The 23598-nt window shown below is 47.3% G+C and overlaps 1 protein-coding gene across 3 annotated transcripts in view; it reads left to right on the top strand.

Moving 5' to 3' along the window:
* Window positions 1-23598, top strand: part of LOC121188826 (transcription factor COE3-like) — a 110903-nt gene that overhangs the window by 5488 nt on the left and 81817 nt on the right. For all 3 annotated transcript variants that reach the window (XM_041048744.1, XM_041048743.1, XM_041048745.1), the window contains exons 2-5: window positions 12300-12456; window positions 14162-14225; window positions 15943-15998; window positions 19978-20051. In XM_041048744.1, the coding sequence (XP_040904678.1) occupies window positions 12300-12456; window positions 14162-14225; window positions 15943-15998; window positions 19978-20051 (351 nt within the window). The remainder of the gene's footprint in view (window positions 1-12299; window positions 12457-14161; window positions 14226-15942; window positions 15999-19977; window positions 20052-23598) is intronic.

A 23598-nucleotide genomic window follows, 5' to 3' on the forward strand; every position in this document is an offset into this window, starting at 1 on the left:
TTGTGGTTGTTTCAGTCCCGTCACACTCAGAGGGTTAGACTCGTGTTTTGGTTTTGTTGCAGATTCTGGAAACTTGCATTTGTGTGTCTGTGCGTTTGTTGTGTTGTGTTGTGTTGCGTTGTGTTTTAGTCGGCTGAGGTTCCCGTTCACGTCCCTCTCCTGCATTTTAGTTGTTTGTTGAATGAGTTTGCTTTTCAGTCCCTGTGGACGTTCATCGTTCAGCTGAAGTCACTGAGCCACCGGCTGGAAACACAGGAGGCTGAGAACAAACCCAACAATCAGAAACACATTCACTGAGATGAACCATTAACATATTTTTACTAAACTGAAATTATTCCCAGCATTATTTGATTTATTTTATTATTATTATTATTATTATTATTTTTTTTTTTATTATAACCCCCCGTTACTGTATCATCTGTATGATGTGAACACACTGACTGGTCTCTGACAGTCTGTGATCAGGTCTCAGTGTGTGTGTTCCCACAACCTGGAGAAGCTGTAATGACACGGTGAGGACCGTAAACCCCGGCCCCTGAGCCTCGGGCCCCGAGCCACCGAGCCCCGGGCCCCCGGCCCCTGATCCCCGGAGGCTGAACGTTAAAAATAATTCTTGCCGTCGTTCGTATTTAAAACTCCAGAGACACATTTAAAGTGAAAACAGCGAAACATTTTCACACCAAACACGTACGAAAAAAACTGAATTCACCTGCAGGTGTTTCACTGCTGACGTGTAGGAGGTCAGAGGTCAGAGGTCAGGGCTTTGCTGTGGTGGCGTTCAGGTCTGTCCCCTCAGACACAGATAAGGTGCTTTATTTTCAAATGTTTTGGTTCTTTTATGAGACAGTGGACAGAGACACACGGACGACTCGAGTACAGCGTCAGGACGCCCCTCGTGTACGGACTGAAAATATGTCGCCCGTTCAGAGGAAGCAGTAACGAGAGCCAGACGCCGCTCGGCCGCTGTTCCTGTGGAAACACGGCTGCTTCACGTGTCGTTTAAAGCGACGGACGAAGGACAGCAGGCGAAACATGAAGCGACGTGGAGTCGGAGCTCTGCGTGTTCGCGGGGACGTTGGTTAGTCTCGTGAGTCCGTCCCTGCAGCTGGTTTGTCCGTGGACACACAGGGAGGTGGGCGATCAGGTTACTGCTCAGGTTGTCAGAGGAAAATAGTTTTTATCGATTGATCAATGAGCAAATTTCCAAGTTGACTGAACTGATGTTGAGCCTGAGAAACGATGACTGAGGTAAAACTCTGGTTCTCAGGTTTTTTTTTTTTTTTTTATTTGAATCACTTTTAGAAGTCAAACTATAAATTTTACAGAAAAAAACAAACTTCTAGAAAAGTCAGAAAAATAAAGGAACAGAAGAAGTGAAGCTCGGCTCAGAGCTTCGGTCCCTGAGTCTCTGCAGCTGCTTTTTTTTTTCATGTAGTTGAATTTGTGTTGACGCTCACACCTGTGAGCGCACACACACCTTCCAGCCGTGCGCTGTAAGAGAAGACAAACGTGAATCCGATCAGCTCAGAGCATCGGTCTGATGTTCTGGGATCAGTTTTCCTGTTTGAAATGATGATTGTTTGGTTTGTTCTGAAGGATTTCAGATAAAGTCTGTTTGTGTTCACACGTTAAACACGAAGATGTCGTAGTTTTATCGTGATAAAACAGCTGAACTGATTTTAACGTGTTCACGTCTGAAAAACACGGCGTGTTCTTCAACGTTGTGACGTGATGAGGAGCCTGTGACGCCGCCGCCTTTCCTGCTTCCTACAAAACATTAGCTGCTTGTTCTTTCGATTCAGTTCTTTGGTTTGTAATATTTCCTGACTCGGACACTAAACGTGTTTGTGTCCATCCTGATAAATGTCGGACGACTGTGTGAGTGTGAGGTTTTCCTCCTTCCTTACAGCTGCAGCAGCGTGTTCACCATAAACCTGCAGTGATTTTAATGTTCGCTTTAAAGACGCTGAAACAGGTCGGAAAGGAGTGTGAGTGTGTGTGTGTCTGTGTGTGTCTCTGTGTGAGTGTCTGTGTGTCTGTGTGTGTGTGTGTGTGTGTGTGTGTGTGTGTGTGTGTGTCTGTGTGTCTGTGTGTCTGTGTGTGTCTGTGTGTGTCTGTGTGTGTGTGTCTCTGTGTGTGTCTGTGTGTGTGTGTGTGTGTGTGTGTGTGTGTGTGTGTCTGTGTGTCTGTGTGTCTGTGTGTGTCTGTGTGTCTGTGTGTGTGTGTGTGTTTGTGTCTGTGTGTGTGTGTCTCTGTGTGTGTGTGTGTGTCTGTGTGTGTCTCTGTGTGTGTGTGTGTGTGTGTCTGTGTGTGTCTGTGTGTGTCTGTGTGTGTGTGTGTCTGTGTGTGTGTGTCTGTGTGTGTGTCTCTGTGTGTGTGTCTCTGTGTGTGTGTCTCTGTGTGTCTCTGTGTGTGTCTGTGTGTGTCTGTGTGTGTGTGCTGAAGCTGAAGCCTCAGGTCAACAGATTTCCCTCGGCCCTTCCTGACACGGCTGCAGAGCAGAGTGAGTGATCCTGTCCTCCACGCCCTGTCTCTGTCCTCTGAGGTTAAAGTGGGGGGGTTATAAACCACAGGTTCCCAGACTGGGTGGGGGAGGTGGGAGTTCAGGTAGGGTTTGGATGAGGTGAATAATTGTCGACCGGGGGATTCCCCTCTTCATCGGCGGCGTCATTCGTCATCGGCTCAATCACGGGGCGTTTGGCGTTGCACTCGGCGCTCCCCTGTGGCAGTTAGTCGGGAGGGTGGGTGTGTTTGTACGCAGAGACAGATCAGTGGAGTCTGGCAGTGATGGATCTGAGCGCGGAGAGACTTTTTCTCACGGCGGCGGCTGATGGAGGGATGATGGAGAGGTCAGCCGAGGCCTCGGCTCCTCTCTACCTTTTTTTTTTGTTCCTCCTTTTAAATGTCTTATTTTTCCACCCATGAGGGAAAATGCACTTCCTCCTGTATTTGCATTTGTCAACACCTCCCTCCTCTTCCCGCCACCTCCCCCTCTTCACGTACACACAATTAAACTCTCCTGAACGCCGCCTTAAAAAACGTGTTGGATAATTAAACAGCCAGCAGATGCCATGTCAGCCTTGTTACTGTAAATTCTCCCCGACACGTCGTCCTCGTCCTCGTCGTCCCCGCGGCGGAAGTGAAGTTGACTCGTGTAAATAAACCGCCGACACTCGAACGCGGCGGCTCTTTTGTCTCCTCGCAGCCTCGGCTGAATGTCAGGCCGCTCAGCTAATCGGAAGCAGCGACGCAAAACAAAGCTGCAAACAATTAACCCGAGAGCTGCGACTGAGAGGAGCAGGTGACCAGACTAATGGGCTCGGCCAGGGCCTGTGTGTGTGTGTCTGTGTGTGTGTCTGTGTGTGTGTCTGTGTGTGTGTCTGTGTCTGTGTGTGTGTGTCTGTGTGTGTGTGTCTGTGTGTGTCTGTGTGTGTGTCTGTGTGTGTGTCTGTGTGTGTGTGTGTGTGTCTGTGTGTGTCTGTGTGTGTGTGTGTGTGTGTGACAGGGTAAAGGATGTGTTTTGGAGGAAAAAGCTGACTAAAGGAAACTCACAGCTGTGTTGGTGCGACTCTCCATCCATCCTCAGAGCACAGAGGTAAAATATTAAAACATCACAAAAAAAAACTTAAAGCTATGAAAAATTCTCCGTCGGATCCAAATAAATCTGAATCCAAACTGAAAAAAGAGAAAAGAAACAAACACCTGGAAAACTCCGATGTACAGAGCCCCGAACGCACCGCAGAGATCACATCTGATGAACACATTTTTAAAAAGGAAAAAATAATATAAAGTCATTTAAAAGCATTTTGACACTGAATTCACCAAATAACATTTAAAAAGCTGTTTGAGATCATTTTGTATTTACTCTTTTTTTTTTTTTTTAATTTTTCACTTTGTTGTCTTTTGTGAAAAAGAGAAAAATCCTTTGAGAGCAGGTTACAGTAAGAAGAAAATCAGATTTACTGAAACCCTGAAGGCACCACGCCAATAACAGATGTGGAATAAATGAAGAAAGACTTTTAACGAATCTGATGACAAAACACTTTGGAGCTGAACTGTTAGTTTGACGTGTTAGAACAATTTAATCCACCAAACTCCATTTTAAAAATCAGCAATTTTACATTTTATGTATACACACGCGTCAGGTTTTCCTTTGCTTCTTTTCTTAATTGTGTTAAAACAACAAACAGAGTGAAACAATGAGAGTAACAGTGATCAGCAGCAACAGTAATCAGATTACCTGAGCACCGACCAGGTGGATGAATAAATGAAGGAGAGTTTAAAAGAATCAGAAAACAAACTCTTTAAAAACAGTGGTTTATTTACTTGTTAGAAAATTTTTATTCACCAAACTCTATTTGAAAAATCTGTTATTTTACATTTTGTATAAATTAGCTACAGCTGCTCTGTAGTTTCTTGTCTCAGTTGTTTGAATATGTCAAATATTCAGCTGAGAGTAATCAGATTACTTTACTCAGAAAAACAACGCGCGGAGGCGTGACGGCATCACATGACCAGAGGCTGATGATTTCAGACGAATAGAAATGTTTATGATTTTATTGTTGACAGAGCAGCTGCCCGGTTGGTTATATTAGTATGATTAACATTACTGTGTGTGTTAGTGTGTGTGTGTGTGTGTGTGTGTGTGTGTGTGTGTGTCTTGTTAGTATTGTCAAGCTGAAGGTGAAGCTGCAGAACAAACAGCTGCAGGTTGAGTTTGACGTCCGTGAAACCTCGTCTGCTTTTACACTTAGACGCATTTTCACACATTGAACACCTCACAGAACGTACTAATTAGCACACACGCTGCTCACACACACACACACACACACACACACACACACACACACACACAGAAGCCCCTCAGTCTAAAGACTAATTTGTTGGTAATTGCAGTCTGACAGGAGCAGCCATTCCAGCACCGAGCCACTGTTTCCCCGAGCCAGTCGCCCTAATTAGGAATGACACACACTATTAAGGTGCACAAATGGAAATCAGTCAGCGGGCGTTTCCTCCCCGACGGCACCGCCGCCGCCGTCGAACCCACAGCAGACAAAAAAAAACCTCCCACAATGCATTTCAGAGTCACCGTCCTCAAGCCAACATGAAAAAACAACAGAAACATCAGTGTGTTTCTGCAGCTCAAGATGTTAAAGACTAAAACATCTGTCATGTAATCGGATTACTTTTAGATTCAGCTTCAGTTTAAGTTCCTCTCAGATAAAACTTCCCACAGTCCACACCGAGACGGTCCTCCCACAGTCCACACCGAGACGGTCCTCCCACAGTCCACACCGAGACTGTCCACCCACAGTCCACACCGAGACGGTCCTCCCACAGTCCACACCGAGACTGTCCTCCCACAGTCCACACCGAGACGGTCCTCCCACAGTCCACACCGAGACGGTCCTCCCACAGTCCACACCGAGACGGTCCTCCCACAGTCCACACCGAGACTGTCCTCCCACAGTCCACACCGAGACGGTCCTCCCACAGTCCACACTGAGACGGTCCTCCCACAGTCCACACTGAGACGGTCCTCCCACAGTCCACACTGAGACGGTCCTCCCACAGTCCACACTGAGACGGTCCTCACACGTGTGTTTTCTAAGCTCCAGTCGGCTCATTAGAGAAACTTTGACCTGCAAATATTTGAAACGATCAGTTGTTGATCTGTTTTCTGCTGATCGATTGATCATCGCTGCTCAAGATTTATCAGTAAAATTCACAACATGAAAACACGACAACAGGCATGTGACATGAACACACACACACAGGCGGGCGTCTGTCTTCTCACTGTGTTTCAACTCATTAGTTCATATTACACGGCTAATAACAGCTAACCAAACAGGTGTGTGTGTGCGTGCGTGCGTGCGTGCGTGCGTGCGTGCGTGCGTGCGTGCGTGCGTGCGTGCGTGCGTGCGTGTGTGTGTGTGTGTGCATGTGTGTGAATCATTTGCTTTCAGATGAAGGTGAAACATGTTGGTATCTTGTGCAGACTGATGTTTGTGAGGTGAAGCACACAGCTGTGCATCATCAGCATAAACTCAGCGGAGCGCGTCCGTCCATCAGCTGCATGAGAGGGCGACAGGCCGGGTCACCTGCACAGGTGACGGGTCTGTCACAGGACTGACACTTGTATTTTCTGTCGTGTCAGCTTCAGTGTAGTGAACATGGCGGTGAGTGAACAGCAGGAAGCAGCTTGGCGGCGAGTCACCGTGTTCCAGCTGTTTCCTTTTACCTCGGTCTCCTCAGTTCTTCGTGCTTTCGCCTCCAGCGTTCGAAACTTTGACGCTCGTCTCAGCGTCGCACCAGGTGAACGTTTAACGTGTCCACCTGTGTCACGTTTCCATCTCTGCCGCTCGACCTGGGAAGGAAGGACTGTACGCTTTCAATCTGTAGCATGTGTTAGCATCTGTTAGCATCTGTGAGCATCCAGTTATGTATGGTTGTTTGTGTGTATGTATACATGTATGTTGTGTATACGGTTGTGTGTGTGTGTGTGTGTGTGTGTGTGTGTGTGAGTGTGTGTGTGAGTGTGTGAGTGTGTGAGTGTGTGTGTGAGTGTGTGAGTGTGTGTGTGAGTGTGTGAGTGTGTGAGTGTGAGTGTGTGTGTGAGTGTGTGAGTGTGTGAGTGTGTGTGTGAGTGTGTGAGTGTGTGTGTGAGTGTGTGAGTGTGAGTGTGTGAGTGTGTGAGTGTGAGTGTGTGAGTGTGTGAGTGTGTGTGTGTGTGAGTGTGTGTGAGTGTGTGTGAGTGTGTGTGTGTGTGAGTGTGTGTGTGTGTGAGTGTGTGTGTGTGTGTGTGTGTGTGTGTGTGTGAGTGTGTGTGTGTGTGTGTGTGTGTGTGTGTGAGTGTGTGAGTGTGAGTGTGTGAGTGTGTGTGTGTGTGTGTGGTGTCCTGACAGGGTGTGTTTGCTCTGAGTTTGTGTCTCACTGAATTTAAACATCCACCGTTTATTTGATTAACATCCTGGCAGCCGGCCAGACTGTGTGTGTGTCTGTGTGTGTGTTTGCTCTTTGTGTGTGTGCGTGTGTGTATGCTGTATGGCTCATTAGTCCAGTGTGTGTGTGTGTGTGTGTGAGGCAGCAGGCCACACTGGTTAAAGACTCAAACAGCCTCCTGTTTGATTAATGTCATGGTGTGTGTGCGTGCGTCTGCGTGTGCGTGTGTGTGTGTCTGTGTGCGTGCGTGTGTGTGTGTGTGTGTGAGGCAGCAGGCCACACTGGTTAAAGACTCAAACAGCCGTCACACTCCATCTCCTGTTTGATTAATGTCATAGTGTGTGTGTGTGTGCGTCTGCGTGTGCGTGTGTGTGTGTCTGTGTGCGTGCGTGCGTGTGTGTGTGTGTGTGTGTGTGTGTGTGTGTGTGTGTGTGTGTGTGTGATCCTTCTGTCTGATTGGTTCTGATCAATCAGTTTATTCCCTTTACGTTAATGATCAGAACAAACTGATCAGTCTCAGTGTTGAAGACATGAAAGGTTGAAGCCTTCACATTAAGAGATGAGGTGAGAAAGCAGGTGAGGTCAGAGGTCATCAAGGGTCCAATCACAGTGCTGTTAGATTGAAATGTGTCTTCAGGACGTGTTTGTCTTTGTTGGACAGTGAATGGTTCAGAGACAGGTAATGTGTCTCAGCGTGTGTCTTCCTGTGTGTCTCCCTGTGTGTCTTCCTGTGTGTCTCCCTGTGTGTCTCCCTGTGTGTCTCCCTGTGTGTCTCCCTGCGTGACGCTGTCCTGCCTCACTGTCCCTCCACTGAAGCACGTGTCCAGTCTTTCAGGCTGTGTGAGGAACTGAAGTCCCAGGTTGTTGTTGCACGTCAGGTCAGTTATGGAGGAGCACACACAGCCGCGCGGTGACTGTGACAAATAAAGTTCTGTTGGTTTGAACAAAGAGTTTGAGTCAGAGGCAGGTGTGGGACCAGTAGAAGACTGGGTTCTTCACTGGGATCACTGGGATCCTCCTTTAATCCCAGAAAAGAAACTGGTTTTATTGTAATATTCAGGCAGTGAATTTATTCAGAGTGTGTGTGTGTGTGTGTGTGTGTGTGTGTGTGTGTGTGTGTGTGTGACCGGCTGTCTTGCTCAGTAATTGTTTGCAGAGCGCTCGACATGACTCCCTCTGACCTTTAATTTCAGGTTCTGCGGTGGAAACGTGCGGCCGCGGCCTCCCTGTTTGTTCTGTGTGTGTGTGTGTGTGTGTGTGTGTGTGTGTGTGTGTGTGTGTGTGTTATTTTTAACCTCTCTGGCTGTTGGCGTGTGATTTACACTCCGGGCATGTTGGAGCGAGCCGTGTGCCATCGATACTGTTTTTATTACACCTTGTGCCAAGTGCTAACAGCCGGATACGAGCTGCGGCGACGAGTGGATGCAGCCGCAATTAGCATAATTGAAATAATAATAATGCTAACGAGCTTTGTGAGTGGAGGCAGAGCAGAGAGGAGAGGATGAGCGGCGGCTTCGTCACCGTGGCGATCGACTGCAGAACAGTGTGTGTAATTGGGATAATGGGGTGGTTTAGTGGTGGAAGTGATGCTTTTGATGGCGTTGGGGATGAAACAGGTGCCAAACTCACCGTTTGTCTCTCCGTTTGTTTGTGAGTTTGTTTTTTTGGCAAATTTAAAACCTGAATTAGTGTCAGGTCTTTGTCTCCGACGTGTTTTTCACAAAGATAAACAAAAAAAAAAAAGTCGGAATCAAAGGTAATTTTCTGAGTCGAGGTTTGGGATGTGGCAGGAACACGATGCTGACGTTAAAGGATCATTCTGCAGCTTTTTCATGTTTCAGCCGTTCGAAAGAAACGTGGAGCAGAACCTACAAACAGGCTGGAGGGCCAGCATTCAGGTTACACAACAGTTTGATATATAATCTATATATAACTCTAATTATTTATTAGAATCTATAAAACACAGGTTATTAAATTGTTATATTTCTATGTAAATTCTGTAAATGAACATTTATTCTACAAAAATAAGCAAAACAAAAATGAAACGTAGTAAAATCTCCACAGAGCAAACATTCGAGGGCCGATTGAGTCAGTTCACAGTTTTAGTCCAGCGGTCGTGGATCCCTCACAGGAAGTGGTCCACAGCAGCCGCGACGTCATCATCACTGTCAAAATGGCGACCGCTGAGCTCCTCCTCCATCTTGGGGAGGAGGTGGTAGTCTGAGGGGCCAGGTGAGGCCAGCTCGTTCAGTACAGACAGGAAACCAGGAAGCATCAGCTGATCATTTCCCTGATTAACTGATTGATTGATTGATTGATGTGGAATTTGGAGTTTTTGCTTCACACTGACAGAAGTGATGAATCTATCAAACCGTTCAGTGAGTGAATCAGCTGATCAGCTCAGCTCTTCATGCTTTCAGTACATTCAGCTGATGATAAGCTGAGGGAACATTTACAGCGCAGGACACTTTGTTTGTACCAGTATTCCCAGTTTTCCTGAGGTAACAGACGCCTCCTCCACCTCTGGTAGCACTGGGAGACGAGTGAATGAAAATAGCAACACGGACAGAAACAGATGCTAACGGTTGTTTTTTCAGGAAGCCACTGAAGATCCGTGGTAGTGAAAGTGTGGAAGTGCACCGCGCTGTGCTTCCTCGTGGTGTGATCTGTGTTTTCACACTGTTGTGTTTCCTGACACTCTGCTGCCTTCGTTCCCTCCGAGCCTCGAACCTGCCCGACACACCTGAGCTGCCGTCCTCCTCGTCCCGGAGGTTCTCCGCAGACTCTCGACTCCGCCGTCCACTCGGCCAAACGCCGCGAGCCGGAAGAATTAGCTTTCAACAAACTGGCCTACAAATGAGGCATTAAGCATTGGTAATGGGGGTGCAGAAAGGTCACGGCTGTATTAATCTGCCGTCTGGGGAATACACCCCCGAGCCGGAGAACACGGAGGCCGAGAGAGAGCGGGCCGCTTTCCAAAAACAAACCCTGAGCATGAATAAATATTTGTCTATGCCCCGGTGATCATATTGATCATAAAGCGTTTTAGGAAACAAAACGAGCAGGGAAATGAGATTGATGTAAAAATATTCGGCTGCTGTTTTGAGCGTTTCCCCCTCGGACACTTTGAGCTTCTCCTGGCTGAGAGCAGAGGTCGCTTCCTGCAGGAACATCGATTTTATTTCAGGATCACCACAGATTTTCATCCACTTTCACTAAAATCAGCAGCCGACGTCGCCTCGCTGATGTTTTCCTATTCACACACTCAGTTAAAGCTCTTTTTAATGTCTTCTGTTCAACATCCTGCCGGAGCTCACTGACAAAATGTGGCTTTAAAGCCAAAGTGAGACGACGTCTGACAACAGCCAACATACGTGTTTGCTTTCATTCGCTTCTTTTGTCTTTTTAAAACTTCATCAGTTTAATGAGCAGCGTTTGCTGGTTCTGATGAGCAGTTTGGAAGCAGTCAGTGGTGCAGTGGCTGATGGGAGGGGTTGTGGTTTGCTCTGACGTGATCTTTGTGTGGATTCTGGGATCGTTTATTGTCTTGCAGCTTCAGCATCGTTTCTCACGTTTGCTTTGATTTGTCAGAACGTTGCTTTGAACTCTGACCTCAGCCGAATTAATTTGCATCGTCTGCATATGAAATATTTTTTCTCGTGTAGTTTGTGCAGTAAACACGCAGGTGAACACGGAGCCTTCAGGAACCGAACGTGTCCCATTGTCTTTTTAAGGCTCCAGACAGATTCGGAGAAACTCACAGCAGCTCTGTGGAAATCTGTTCTTCAGCTTCACTGTAAAATCTTTGCGCCGGCCTTTAGTCCTGTTCATTGTCTTGTTTCCCAGAATGCATTTCTGTGGAGGGAAACTCAGCAGCAGCAGTTTGGGTTTCGCTGCCAAATCTCACATGATAATTGATTAGACTTCATGCAAAAACAAGTTGGTGCATGTGAAAATGAGAACGAGAGTCCACAGTCGCTGCAGCTGTAATGAGGCTTCACAATCACCAGATATGGACGAAAATTAATGAGGTCTCCAAAGAAGCTTCATTTATCATTTACTCGTCCAAACACACTCTGGAAGCTCAGGCCGAGGAATTTACATCACCGGGATCCGAACTTGACCCAGATCAGAAAACGTATTCAGATTTTTATGTTAACAGCAGCACAGAGAGTCGGTCTGAAGCCGGGCCGCATTCAGTGTCACAGCTTCAACATAAGACCACCTGGATTTCACTCGTCTCTGTTAGGAAGGTGAATGTTTGATGCTGTGAACACATGAAACTCGACCCACCTCCTCCTGTCGTTTGTATCTGAGCATTAATGATGTAATCAGGGACTCCAGGTCCACGTCCAGCTCTGGTGTGGAGAAACGTCCACTGGTCTCAGCAGACCACCAGGAGAACTTCTTTTATCTGCTGCTGCTGCTGAGTCGTTAGGTGGAGGTTTGGGTGGGTGGAGGGCGTACGGAGAGCCCCCAGGGTCACATCCAGACCGGGTTCTGTGAGAGACTGAGCAGAACCAGAAGCAGGATAATGAAGCTGGAGTCTCTGCAGGTGGAGGCGGTCAGACATGTTACTGATGCGTTCAGGATCAACGTGGATTTGTCAGAGACACGAACGTTTCCTCGTCATGTTCAGAGACACTTTAATCCTCTGCTCAGGTTTACTGCTGCAGTGTCTGAGACACTGAGCTGTGTCCATGATCAGCTTCACCTGCTGCCTCTGGGGCTGCACACAGGTGAAATCTGGGCGACTCATCTTCCTCCTCCTCTTCCTCCTCCTCCTCCTCCTCCTCCTCTCAGACTGGAGGAGTCTGCTCTCTCCTGGGTTTTAGTCTCTACAGTTTTCCTGGCTTTAATATAAAAGGTCGCACGTAGAGAGAGGGGAGGACACACACACACACACACACACACACAGTAAATCAGTTACCTGAGTAGTTTTCCACTCGCTGCTCCTCCTGTGTTTTATTTAAACCGTGGGTCGGTTTCCTGTCACGATTATTTCGGGTGCAGGTGTGAAGCAGGAGGCGTCTCACAGGTCACGCTCTCAGCTCCTCAATCATCATTAACTCGTGATTTCCAATTTAAATCTCAATGACCAGCAGGTTGTTAGCAGTGTGTGTGTGTGTGTGTATGTGTGTGTGTGTGTGTGTGTGTGTGTGTGTGTGTGTGTGAGTGTGTGTGTGTGTGTGAGTGTGTGTGAGTGACAGCTCCATGTTTCCTGTCAGGCTGACACAGGATCCATGACGCTCTGCTCTTTCAAATTCAAATGTGAAAGACCATGTGAAAATATAAATGTGTCTCTGGTCGACGCTTCGTGATAAACACACGTCCTCTGTCCTCTGTCTCTGTTTCAGCGGAGTGGGTTTAGCCCGAGCTCACTTCGAGAAGCAGCCTCCGTCCAACCTGAGGAAGTCCAACTTCTTCCACTTTGTCCTGGCGCTGTACGACCGGCAGGGTCAGCCGGTCGAGATCGAGAGGACTTCCTACGTGGACTTTGTGGAGAAAGACAAGGTGACGTGTCCTCCTCTTTTATTTCTTCATGCAGGTTCTTTTCTGATCAGATCGTTTGATCCTGATGTGAAAGACGACTGTGACAGTGGGTCACATGTTCCTTCATCACCATCGATACACACACACACACACACACACACGTGGATGTTAATCCGCCGCTGAAAATAGTCCCCACAGTGAGCAGCTGCTTCATTAGATGACTGAGACGTTAAAAATGAAACTGTGACTTTCAAACATTTACATCTTCACGAGGAACCGACGGGCCGAGGCGCAGGCAGAGGAGGGAAGCCTTTTAGAGACGGACACGCTGTTGGTTTGAGTCAGAACACAACATTTGTTCATTAGAAGAAAAGTCTCGTATTTTGATTTGCTCCATATAAAGAACTTTAACTCGTAATGATTCTAATGATAATAATAAAAACATCCAGACAGGTTCGGGGGTGTTTGTTCTGTGATCAGCTGCCAGCTGGCACCGAGTCCTCCCCTCCACTCCACCCACCCACTCACTCACCTCACCTCTGCTTTGACCTCTAGTCTCTCGCCCTGATACCCCCCCCAACACACACACACACACACACACACCAAACACACACACACCAAACACACACACAAACACACACACACCAAACACACACACAAACACACACACACACACTGGGACTGAGCCAACACTCCAAGGCTCAGTTGGCACCGACCAGCCGAGGCTGAAAGGAGAGAAAGGGGAGGGAGGAGGGAGGGAGGGGGAGAGATGCAGGGAGAGAGGGAGGAATTAAATGAAAGAGAAAGAGAAAGAGAGAGAGAGAGAACGAGAAGAAGGAGAAAGGGTCAATAGAGAAAAGAGACAACAGGGCAAGCGATAGGACGTGGGGTGGGGGGCGTGGGGGGGTGAGGGTGCGTGGGGGGGGGGTTGCACAGGAAAGAGAATAAAGGGTTGATTCAGATATTTTGGACTAACACACCCGTCAGATGTCTCCTGCTGCCTGTAATCGTCTTGGTGTCCGTACGTTGTTGACTGGAGGACAAACCCTCAGCCTCCGTCCTTCACCTGAAATAAACAAAAACACAGTCACTTCAGCCAGTGTCCCTTCATTCATATGACACGTGAAGTGATAGAGAGACACAGAGACAGTATGGACAGATGGGAGAGAGACAGGGACGTCCACTCAGTCGCCTCAGTCTGTCTCCAGCTGAACCAAGTCAATAACAGGATGATGATAACAGTAATAATCAGAAGCACATTTTCACTTTTTAAAATACTTTTTTTTATTTGACCTTTGTACGGAAGCCCAGCGTGGCCAAGAAAAAAAGATGGAACTGAGAAAGTAAAATATGAGATATTATGAGAGATCATTTTAGTTCGGGACAGAAACAATAATGCCATTTTCTCTGTTTATTCATTCATTTCATTTATTGCCAACTTACTTATTTACTTTGTCAAACTTTAGATTTATTTTCATGTCAAATTGAATTATTTTTACTAAAATCCAGACTTTTATCTCTGCATTTCTCTATAATTCTTATTCAGTGTTTGTTAATTCTGACATTAAGTGAAAATTTGGACTTTGACTTAAAAAATTTCTTTTTTTAAATTATTTGATTAGTTTTTACTGTTCAGTCTTTTTTTAAAATATTAGATCAGTGAAGACGTAAGAAAAGCAGCAGCGTCGCAGCAGCTGTTTTAACATGTTGTGTGTTTGTGTTACAGGAATACAACGGAGAGAAGACTAACAATGGAATCCACTACAGGCTACAGCTTCTCTACAGCAACGGTGAGTGGTCAATGCATTTTGACACTAAGAATAACAATAATAATAATAATAATAATAATAATGATAATAATAAGAATAATAAGAATAATGGTATAAAATCACGTTGCATCATCTGCACACACAGTTTACAGATTTCTGATCTGAGAACAGTATCAGTACAGAGTAAATGTGCTGTGTTGATACTGTTCTCAGATCAGTGGTGGTGGTACCTGCCTCCTCTTCCTCTCTCCCCACGTCCTCAGTGGGAGGAGGACGTGGACGTGGACGTGTTCTCTGAATAAACGCTCTGAGAAAAAGGATTTCAGACTTCATTAAAAAAAATCAGTAAATGTGATTCACGCATCAACATAAACGTATTTAATAGGAGACATATTTGCGTCTCGGGACCTTGTGCTAATTTCACAGAGACACCTGTGGACAGTGACGGACAGCCTTTTTGAAATGATGGAGCTGCAGGTCAGGTGGACTCCAGGGCTGAGATTTGCTGTATTGATTGAGGAAGTTTCCCACAGGTGAAAGCGTCTAAGCTGCTTCACAGTTGAACTTTCCTGGGTGATTTAGAGTTTAGAATCTGTAGAGAAGGAATTTATATTAAAGGTCACCTCACTGGACTTAGTTTAACTGAACTGCTGAAGACTGAGAGGCTGGAAAAACTTTTTCATTATCAGCACAGAGAGAGAGACATCTGGAATATCTGACAGCAAACCAAACCTGAACTCTGGTTTGTCCATTGGGGGGAAAGTGGAGGGATCTTTGGCTGATTTGAAACACACAGCTCGGCTTTGAGCTGGCACGAGTCCAGACCTGCAGGAGGAGGACGGCTGTAATGCTCTCAGTCCCCCGCAGAAACGCCAGATAAAGTGGGACATAAAAGAGCGTTTTCTTCCAAAGGGGGATAAATCACTCTAATATGGGTCGGCATCGTCGGATTAGCATCGTACGGGGGTAATTGACCTCATCTGCAACCGGGACGGATAGCCGCCATTTAGTCTGCAGACTGCTCAGCACTCAGCCGCAGAGTGAGGAGTGAATCATGTCAATTAGAAAGCAGAGGAAGCTGCGAGGAAACGGCCCGAAAAACAAGACGGGAAAAAAGCCCCAGACCCACAGCGTCGAGCACAATTAGAGCTCCTCCGCCGCTAACAGGTGTTCCCTGCAATTTGCTGCCTCCACCCCATGTCGTGTTTGTGTCACATTTACGCTCGGATGCATAGCTAATAAAAGACAAGCAATCCTGATTGATATTTAATTTGTCGGAGAACGAGGATTCCTTGTTATCCTTGAGGAAAAAGGCAGCGGGGGGGCGGCGGAGCGCTCGGCAGTTAAAGGCGGCCTGGCCTATAAATAATAAACAGCTCTGGAGCCGCGCTAATGTTTGTTTTTGCTGAGGGGGGTTAGCGTAGCCGAGACGAGATGACACGAGCTACAGAAAACATAAATATACTACAGGGACATAAATAATAACAGAATTCATTTACAGCACATTATTAGGAATCAGTTCTTTTGTTGGGGGGATCTTTCTTTCTTTCTTGCATACTGAGATCGAATTAGCATAACGGCTAATGCATGTATGTATGTCGGAGGTGCAAACGTGTCGCCAGGCAGTCCTTTCTGCTCAGACGCACTGATAATTAGAACTCTGTGTGTGTGTGTGTGTGTGTGTGTGTTTCAGCTGAGCTTTGTAACACTTTGTGTGTGTTGTTGTTGTGTTTTTCAGGCATCAGGACAGAACAGGATCTTTATGTTCGGCTGATAGACTCCATGACCAAACAGGTGAGAGGCACAAACAACATAAACAACACACTGAGCGTTTTACCGACACATTCAGGATCAATGTGATTTATCAGATCTGTAAATGAATGTTTCCTCATCACGTTCATAGAAAACAATCAGCTCACAAATACGTTTCCTACAAAATCAATTTCCTGCTGCAGTTTAGTCGAGGATCAGTTGTGGAGTCTCCTCAGAGGTCGGTCCCTGTGTGGATTTACAGCCTCACTCTCACGGACTGATACAGTGGTTTGACATGAATGAGTTAAACTCGTAGATGAGAACCTCGGTGAAGTGTCAGAGCCTGGTCTGATCCCTGATCCTCCCTCTGGCCTGTCACACCACCCGACGCTCCGATGTGGAACCTTTGTCTCAAGGTTTCCAGAGAGAGTTTTTCCAGTTCTGAAACCTCCTTCACTCCACAAAGCTCGAAAGCGTTTGTCTCCAGAACTCCTGAAACCTCAAACCATTTTCTTTGAATCTTTAAAATCTCTGAGACACCTTTTAAACACTTTTCTTTAAACTCCCGTGTCTCGTGCGTCCTGTTATAAAACTCAGATCCTGATTCTAACCCCTGTCGTCTTTCAGGCCTTCAGCTCCCCCGAACTCTGTTCCTCTTTCTCAAACTGACCCTTTAAAAACTGCCTTTACCTGAAGAATCTCACCTTAAACACTTGTCATAACTCTTCGTCTAACTCTCCCTCCGTCCTCCTCCTCTGCACCCCTCTTACTTTCCTGAACTGGAGCAGCCCTGATCTCTTTTCCTTTCCAGCTGTGCAGCTCAGTCGTTAGCTGACTGCAGATCCTCCCGTTCCTCCTACTTTTCCGGTTTTCACTCACTCAGAACCCCCGTGTGGGATCTGAACCTGTGAACCGTTTCTCTGCCAAGAAAAGCTCCCAAATATTTCCAGATTCCAGTCGACTCTTCCAGCCTCGATCCCGTCGTTCGCTCAGCTCCAGATCCTCGCTCCCTCTCACCCAAAGCTTTACTTTATGATTCATTTAACTTTTTATTTTTCCTCATTTTGGTTGTGAAGCACTTAAATAGTTCTCAGGTTTATAGCCAGGTTTTTACGCATTTTCACATGAGCACAAAAAACAAACCAGAGACGGAAAGAGAACAAATACAGTTACTGTTAGATTCAGCTCTACAACGTTTACAGACATATTTAACCCCCACATTTGTTTTATTCTTTATTATTATTCTTTTACTGAAAGTACATAAAATATATCTCAGAGAGAAAAGCAGTCTGGCTGTGTTAGCGTCTCGGTGAATATGAATTTGTTGAGCAGAAACTCAGTGTAACAGAGCAGAGCAGTGCTTCGCTCTCACACTGAAGCTGTGCCTTCATTAAAAGTGAGGAACTGCGACTGGATCCATGTTCAGTGATCCGTGAGTGAATCTGAGGACTGATCCAGTCCATCGATCCTCTGAGTAAATGAATGTATTAATTGGACAAGCTGACCAGCTGACTGATCGGGATAATCAATACATCTGATGGAATATGGATGCGTTTGGACGCTTGTTAAACAAAATGGAGAAAAACGATGTGGTTCAGGTTCATATGTTTGCACATGAATAAAACAGAGAATGAGTGTTTGGTACATGATGGAGACCAGGTCACAGTGTGAGCTGTTTAACCTTCCAAACATCCCCCAGCCTCTTAGCTGTTCCCCCCGCCCCCCTCCTCCCCGGCAGTCATAACCCCCCCCCCCCGGTTTAGCCCTGTCGGCATGTCACCGATCGATGTACCAAGCGGCTCCTCGACAAAGCGTCAGCCGTGGAAACTGATCAATAGGCCCTAATGTGGCACAGCGACGGCTCACTGGAGACAATAATCCTGACACCTCCTCCTCCATGAAAGGCCCCCCGCCGCCGCCTCCCCACACGTCTCAGCCTCCACCTCCCACTGCACGACACCCCATTGGTCGACAGTCAGACCTGACAGACAGGTCGGCGGGAGGCCCCGTGGATCGATGAGACCCCGTCGAGGGCCTGTTAGGGGCCCTGCGTCCGTGGGATTGTCAGGGCGAGGAGGAGCCGAGTTCGTGATCGGATTCACTTTATACAGGAAGTTACATCACACAGAGGCCGAGAGGCTCAGGTCAACATCACCTGGGATCCATGTGTGGGCCGCCACAAGCATTAACATGGGGTCTGAATTTTATTTTTATCAATTAATCAATTAATGGCAACTTAAGCACACACACACACACACACACGAGTGTGAGAGTAGTTTATCTTCACCATGTACCAAAGACACAAAGCATCAGAACAGATCATCTATAATCATCAGTAAACAAGAAAATAATCTGTACGTGAAAACAAATCATTTTTTTATTAAATTATTAAAACTCATCTGCTTCATGTGGAAAACTGAAGCAAGAAAAGAGCAAAGAAAAACATTTCTGAGCAACAGACTCATACGTTTGTTGTCGAGGTCGAGCTGCCTCAGAGTTCACTCACGTCTTTTTATTCTATACTTCTGAGGACCGTCGTCCACACCAAATCCCCATTTACCACAAACTAAAATCTAAACGTGACCTGAAAATCAAGTCTTTACCTGTCCTCCTTTTCCAAAATGTCCACACGTTCAGTGTGTCTCTCCATCTAAAATGTCTTTAATCTTAAAATGTCCACTTTTTAAAAATGAAATTCAGCTGTTCTCCTCCTCACTTTCCAAAACTGTTGCCATTTTCCTGAAACATCCACATTTCCTCAAACATTAACTTGTAAAATTATATTTTTAAAAATCAACGTCCAAGTTTTTCTTTCCACGAAAACTGTCCACGTTTTCTTCATATGTCCTTTGTTTTTGAAAAAGTCCTGGGAGTGTAAAAAACTGGAGCCGGTCCTCACAAAGACTCAACGCGCACACACTCGCAGCAGTGTGTGGACATTAACCCACAAATAAGCATGAAAGTGGACACGCAATCACACACACGGGATTGTTGCATCAGGAATGATGATGTATAAATATCGACCACCAAATCTACACACAGGAGGGTGGTGTGTGTGTGTGTGTGTGTGTGTGTGTGTGTGTGTCTGTGTGTGTGTGTGTGTGTGTGTGTCCCTGATGCAATCCACATCCCTCCTGGTCAAACTGGAGCATTTTAATCCAGAGGAGCAGAGCCAGGATCAGGATCAATAATGCAGAAGTGGTCGTTATCCTAAAAGTATTGTCCCCCAGGGGTGTGTGTGTGTGTGTGTGTGTGTGTGTGTGTGTGTGTGTGTGTGTGTGTGTGTGTGTGTGTGTACACAGGGCGGAGGTCTGTTTTGACTATAAAGGTGGATGAGGTAGTGGTAGGTCATCGCAGGAAGAGGGGGGAGGAAGGGGGAGGATACACACACGCACACACACACACACACACGGTCTTACTGGAGTTCATTTACAACCACCAGGGTATTACAAAAACCACACACACACACACACCACACACACACGCACCTCCCTCCTCTCAGCGGTCATCCGTCATCCGGACGCTGACATGACAGCTCGGTGGGGGTGAGGAGGGGAGAGGCTGGAAGGGAGAAGAGGGGGGCTTCATCCTGGGGCGCCGCCCGCCATCTGGCAGGGAATTCTGGGAAGGCCAGAGGAGGCTGAGACCACCAAAAGGGGAGGTGGTGGGGTGTCGGCGCTCAGAGCAGCCATTTTTTAAAACTGTAAGCAGGAAGTGGTTGGAGGCCATGTTTGGTGAGGATGTGGGGGGGGGTGGACAAAATAAAAGCAACACCTGGACACGTGTATCAGCCTGATCTGATCTGAAACAACTGGTTCAGCCGAGCAGGGAACTGGTTCCCAGTTACAGCTGGAGTGAGCAGTGAACTGGTTTCTGACCAGAACTGGTTTGTCTGAAGAGTGACGAGTGATTTGGTTTACATGTAAACTGGTCTAATGTCACAGGCGATCTGAGGTCATGTGACCAAATGTGTGACCGTTGATGGATCAGGTCTCACCCGTGTCCGATTCTGTCCCCTCAGCCCATCCTGTACGAAGGACAGGACAAGAACCCGGAGATGTGCCGCGTCCTCCTCACCCACGAGATCATGTGCAGGTAAAGCTCAGACATCACAGCACCGGCTCAGACACACACTGTTCATTGGGTTTTATTTTCTGTTCTTATTGTTCTTAAATGTGATTCATTAACTCACTGATGATAATAATTTTATACACAACGTGTGAGTGAAAGTCTTTTATATGTCAGAGCTGTTTTTTATCTTTAATTTTATTTTTCGATGAGAAAGGATTCAGCTCAAAATCAGAGAAGGTGCTGTGACAGCACTGTGTCTGTGTGTGTGAGTGTGTGTGTCTGTGTGTGTGTGTGTGTGTGTGTGTGTGTGTGTGTCTGTGTGTGTGTGTGTGTGTGTGTGTGTGTGTGTGTGTGTGTCTGTGTGTGTGTGTGTGTGTCTGTGTGTGTGTGTGTGTGAGTGTGTGTGTGTGTGTCTGTGTGTGAGTGTGTGTGTGAGTGTGTGTGTCTGTAAAAGAGAAAAAAGAGCAGCTGTTGGTTTGTCGTTCATCACACCAATCAACACGTTTGCTGCCCTGCGTGTCTCTGCTGTCGTCTGTGAGTTAATGGTTTTACTGGTTCAGACTGAGGAGTGAAGAAGAAGAGTGATGGAGGGAGGATAAAAATAGGACACACACACACGTGTGTAACATATATATCTATATATATATATGTGTATACACATATATAAGTCCACTGATTAACGAGTTTAAAACAGATTCAGTGTGAATTTGTTTACCTGCAGCTGATTTATTTTAGGTTTACTGCTGTACGGAAACTGGTTTCCATGCAAACTCAGTTTTTGGAGCCTGTTGTTCAGATTGAAGTGAGACCACTCTGTGGTTCAGGCCTGGACTTCTGTCCTCAGGCTCCATCGTGTTCCTCAGTCCTGTGATTCCACCTCAGCTCACACGTCCTCCATCGGGCGTCTCCTCCCTCTTCACCCAAACTTCACTATCTCCAAACTTCCCTCTGACTTCTGTGGGGGCGTCAGGCTCATTTCCCCCCTGCGAGATTCCTTCGATACGAGCTTCATTTCCATAATGATGGCTGGCTGTCTGCGTCTCTGAGCTTCAGTCATTATGTGATTGAGTGTGATTATTAAGCAGCTTTCCCCTGATGGATGCTGTGTTTCCATTCGTTAATGAGTGAGGGATCAGAGAGCGGCTCACTGTTTCCATCTCTCCCTCTGTCGTCGTACTCCCAGGTGAGGTCATCTTTATGGGCGTCCCTGTTGGTTTGTCTACCTGGATCACACTCAGCAGGCTGCACCTTTGGGTGTAGCACCTGCTTCATGTGTACAGGTGGAGGAACACTGTGTGATCCTCCTGTGGGATTAATAGTCCAGCTCTGATTTTCATTTTTGGAACATTTCAGAGGGAAACGTCGTACGTGTGACTGCACCACACTACGACTCAGTGCAGTGTGTGTGTGTGTGTGTGTGTGTGTCAGCTGTGACTTCTCCATCGTATCATTGCACATTAACCATTCTTAAACGGGGCTCTGCTGCTTTCCAAAACTACCGATCACCGACCAGTGGGCAGGCGCGGCGGCGGCAGCCAGGTTGGCACGCCGGCGTTGCCAGTGGGCTCCCGGAGGCTGGCCAGCTCTGGGCCACGCGCCCCCGCCTCGCAGCCACCTTGCTCCCATCGCTGGCTGCCAGGCTCTGGGCGATGCTGAGAAAAGCCTGCTGCCACGCTTGCCGGGAGGAAGGCGGCTTCCAGGCCAGGCGGCGCTGCCTGGCTGCTGGGAGGCTGGAGCGAATCATCGGGCCCGGCTGCCGCGGCTGAGGCGTTCCAGGCCTTCGGGTAATTACAACACTTGCCCTTTGAAAGCGAGCCCTGCGCTGCCGGCCCGTCCTGATCGGTGTTATCTGGACTGTGTGATCTGAGCGCCGGCCTCTGACGTCGCACTGCTCCATCCTCAGGGAGCCTTTGAAGGGCTCTCTCAGTGTTTCAGTGTGTGTGTGTGTGTGTGTGTGTGTGTGTGTGTGTGTGTGTGTGTGTGTGTGTGTGTGTGTGTGTGTGTGTGTGTGTGTGTGATAGTGCAGCGCCAACATGCCCGGACAAACCCTCTCTTTGTGCCTTAAGTAGATTCCACTTGTGGCGACGTCTGAAGTGGCTGCTGAGCGGCGAGGAGGAGCAGCCAGCGGTAATGATGCTTGTGTGGCCCAGCCGAGGCTCGCCGGCCAAACTGGCTCCTGTGGCTGAATTATTTTTGGGGCCTGTGTGTGTGTGTGTGTGTGTGTGTGTGTGTGTGTGTGTGTGTGTGTGTGTGTGTGTGCCTGCCGGCTGTACGGCGACCTGAGGAGCCTCTCTGCAGCGGCGACCAGGGACAGACTCTCTCTGCCAAAATGAGTGACAGTGGCAACAACACACACACACACACACACACACACACACACACACACACACACACAGGCACACTGTTTGTTTTGTTATTGCCAGTATTGAGCCATGCACACACACACACACACACACACACACAGACTCGTGGCTTCACACTCCTCTCAGGTCTGTGTGTGTTGTTGCTCTCAGTCATTAGCCGGCCGTGGTGTTAGCCCGTTTGCGGCCCGGGGGGAAACGTCATTAAGGCGATATTGTGGACGCTCAGCCAAGGTTTGTTTTCGTCTTTGGAAAGGGGCCCCGGGTCCCTGGAGGGGCCCCGGCAGTGCTCCTGGGGTCCAGTTTGTTTATAACACTTCTTTGGCAGTTTGGAGGAGGTTGTCACCACAGCAGCACCAGTGGGTTTCCAATGCTAATTGGTCTCCTGGAACTTTCACTAATGGTTCCAAGTAGCTGGGGGAATAAATTATTGTGGCGCGTTCTACGGCAACAGTCACACAGACACATCCATACAGAGACAGAGAGACAGCGGGGACACAAACACAGCGCTTAGTTTATGATTTTTCTGTACTTAGAGATCAAACGGCGTGATAAATGATTCATAAAGCGTCTCATTTGGCATTCGCAGCCTCGATTTGACGCTTGTTTGTCAAATGGCAATTTGATTCAGGACAGCATGAGGCGAACGCAGGAGTGTAATTGGACGTCGCGGGTCATATGCAATATGATTAATTTTTAAGAATTACCGGAAGAAATGTTAATGACCCTCACAGCGATAAGAAGGAAAAAAAAAAGGAAGATGTGATTTCAGTGTTCGCAGCAGCCTGTCAGACGGGTACAGACAGGAAACCCGATCTTATGTGAAGAGTTTGTGTGGTTGTTATTAATGATGGATGGATCACGTCTGCCGCAGCACATCTGCGTTTCAGAAAGCTCGAGCTCACACTGATGTCTCGTGTTCTAAATTCATTTGGACAAATTTCCTGCGTCTCTGTGTCTGAGGCTGAAAAACTGGGACTCAGATCCTTTTCTCGTGAAACAGAAGAAGCTCCGTCATTTAACATCGCATATTACATGAAAACTGATTCATGTCTGAGCAGCGTCTGAACGTATCGCCGGCCCCTCACTTCCTGTCCTGGTGCAGAGCAGAGCTGAGGATAAACATGTTCACGTGTTACGTGTTACATGTCGTTCATCGCGTGTTTGGCCTCTGAGGCAGATTCTGAACAGTCCACACCCCTCAGACGGTC

Source organism: Toxotes jaculatrix, chromosome 10, assembly GCF_017976425.1.
Source record: "Toxotes jaculatrix isolate fToxJac2 chromosome 10, fToxJac2.pri, whole genome shotgun sequence".
Classification (NCBI taxonomy): domain Eukaryota; kingdom Metazoa; phylum Chordata; class Actinopteri; family Toxotidae; genus Toxotes; species Toxotes jaculatrix.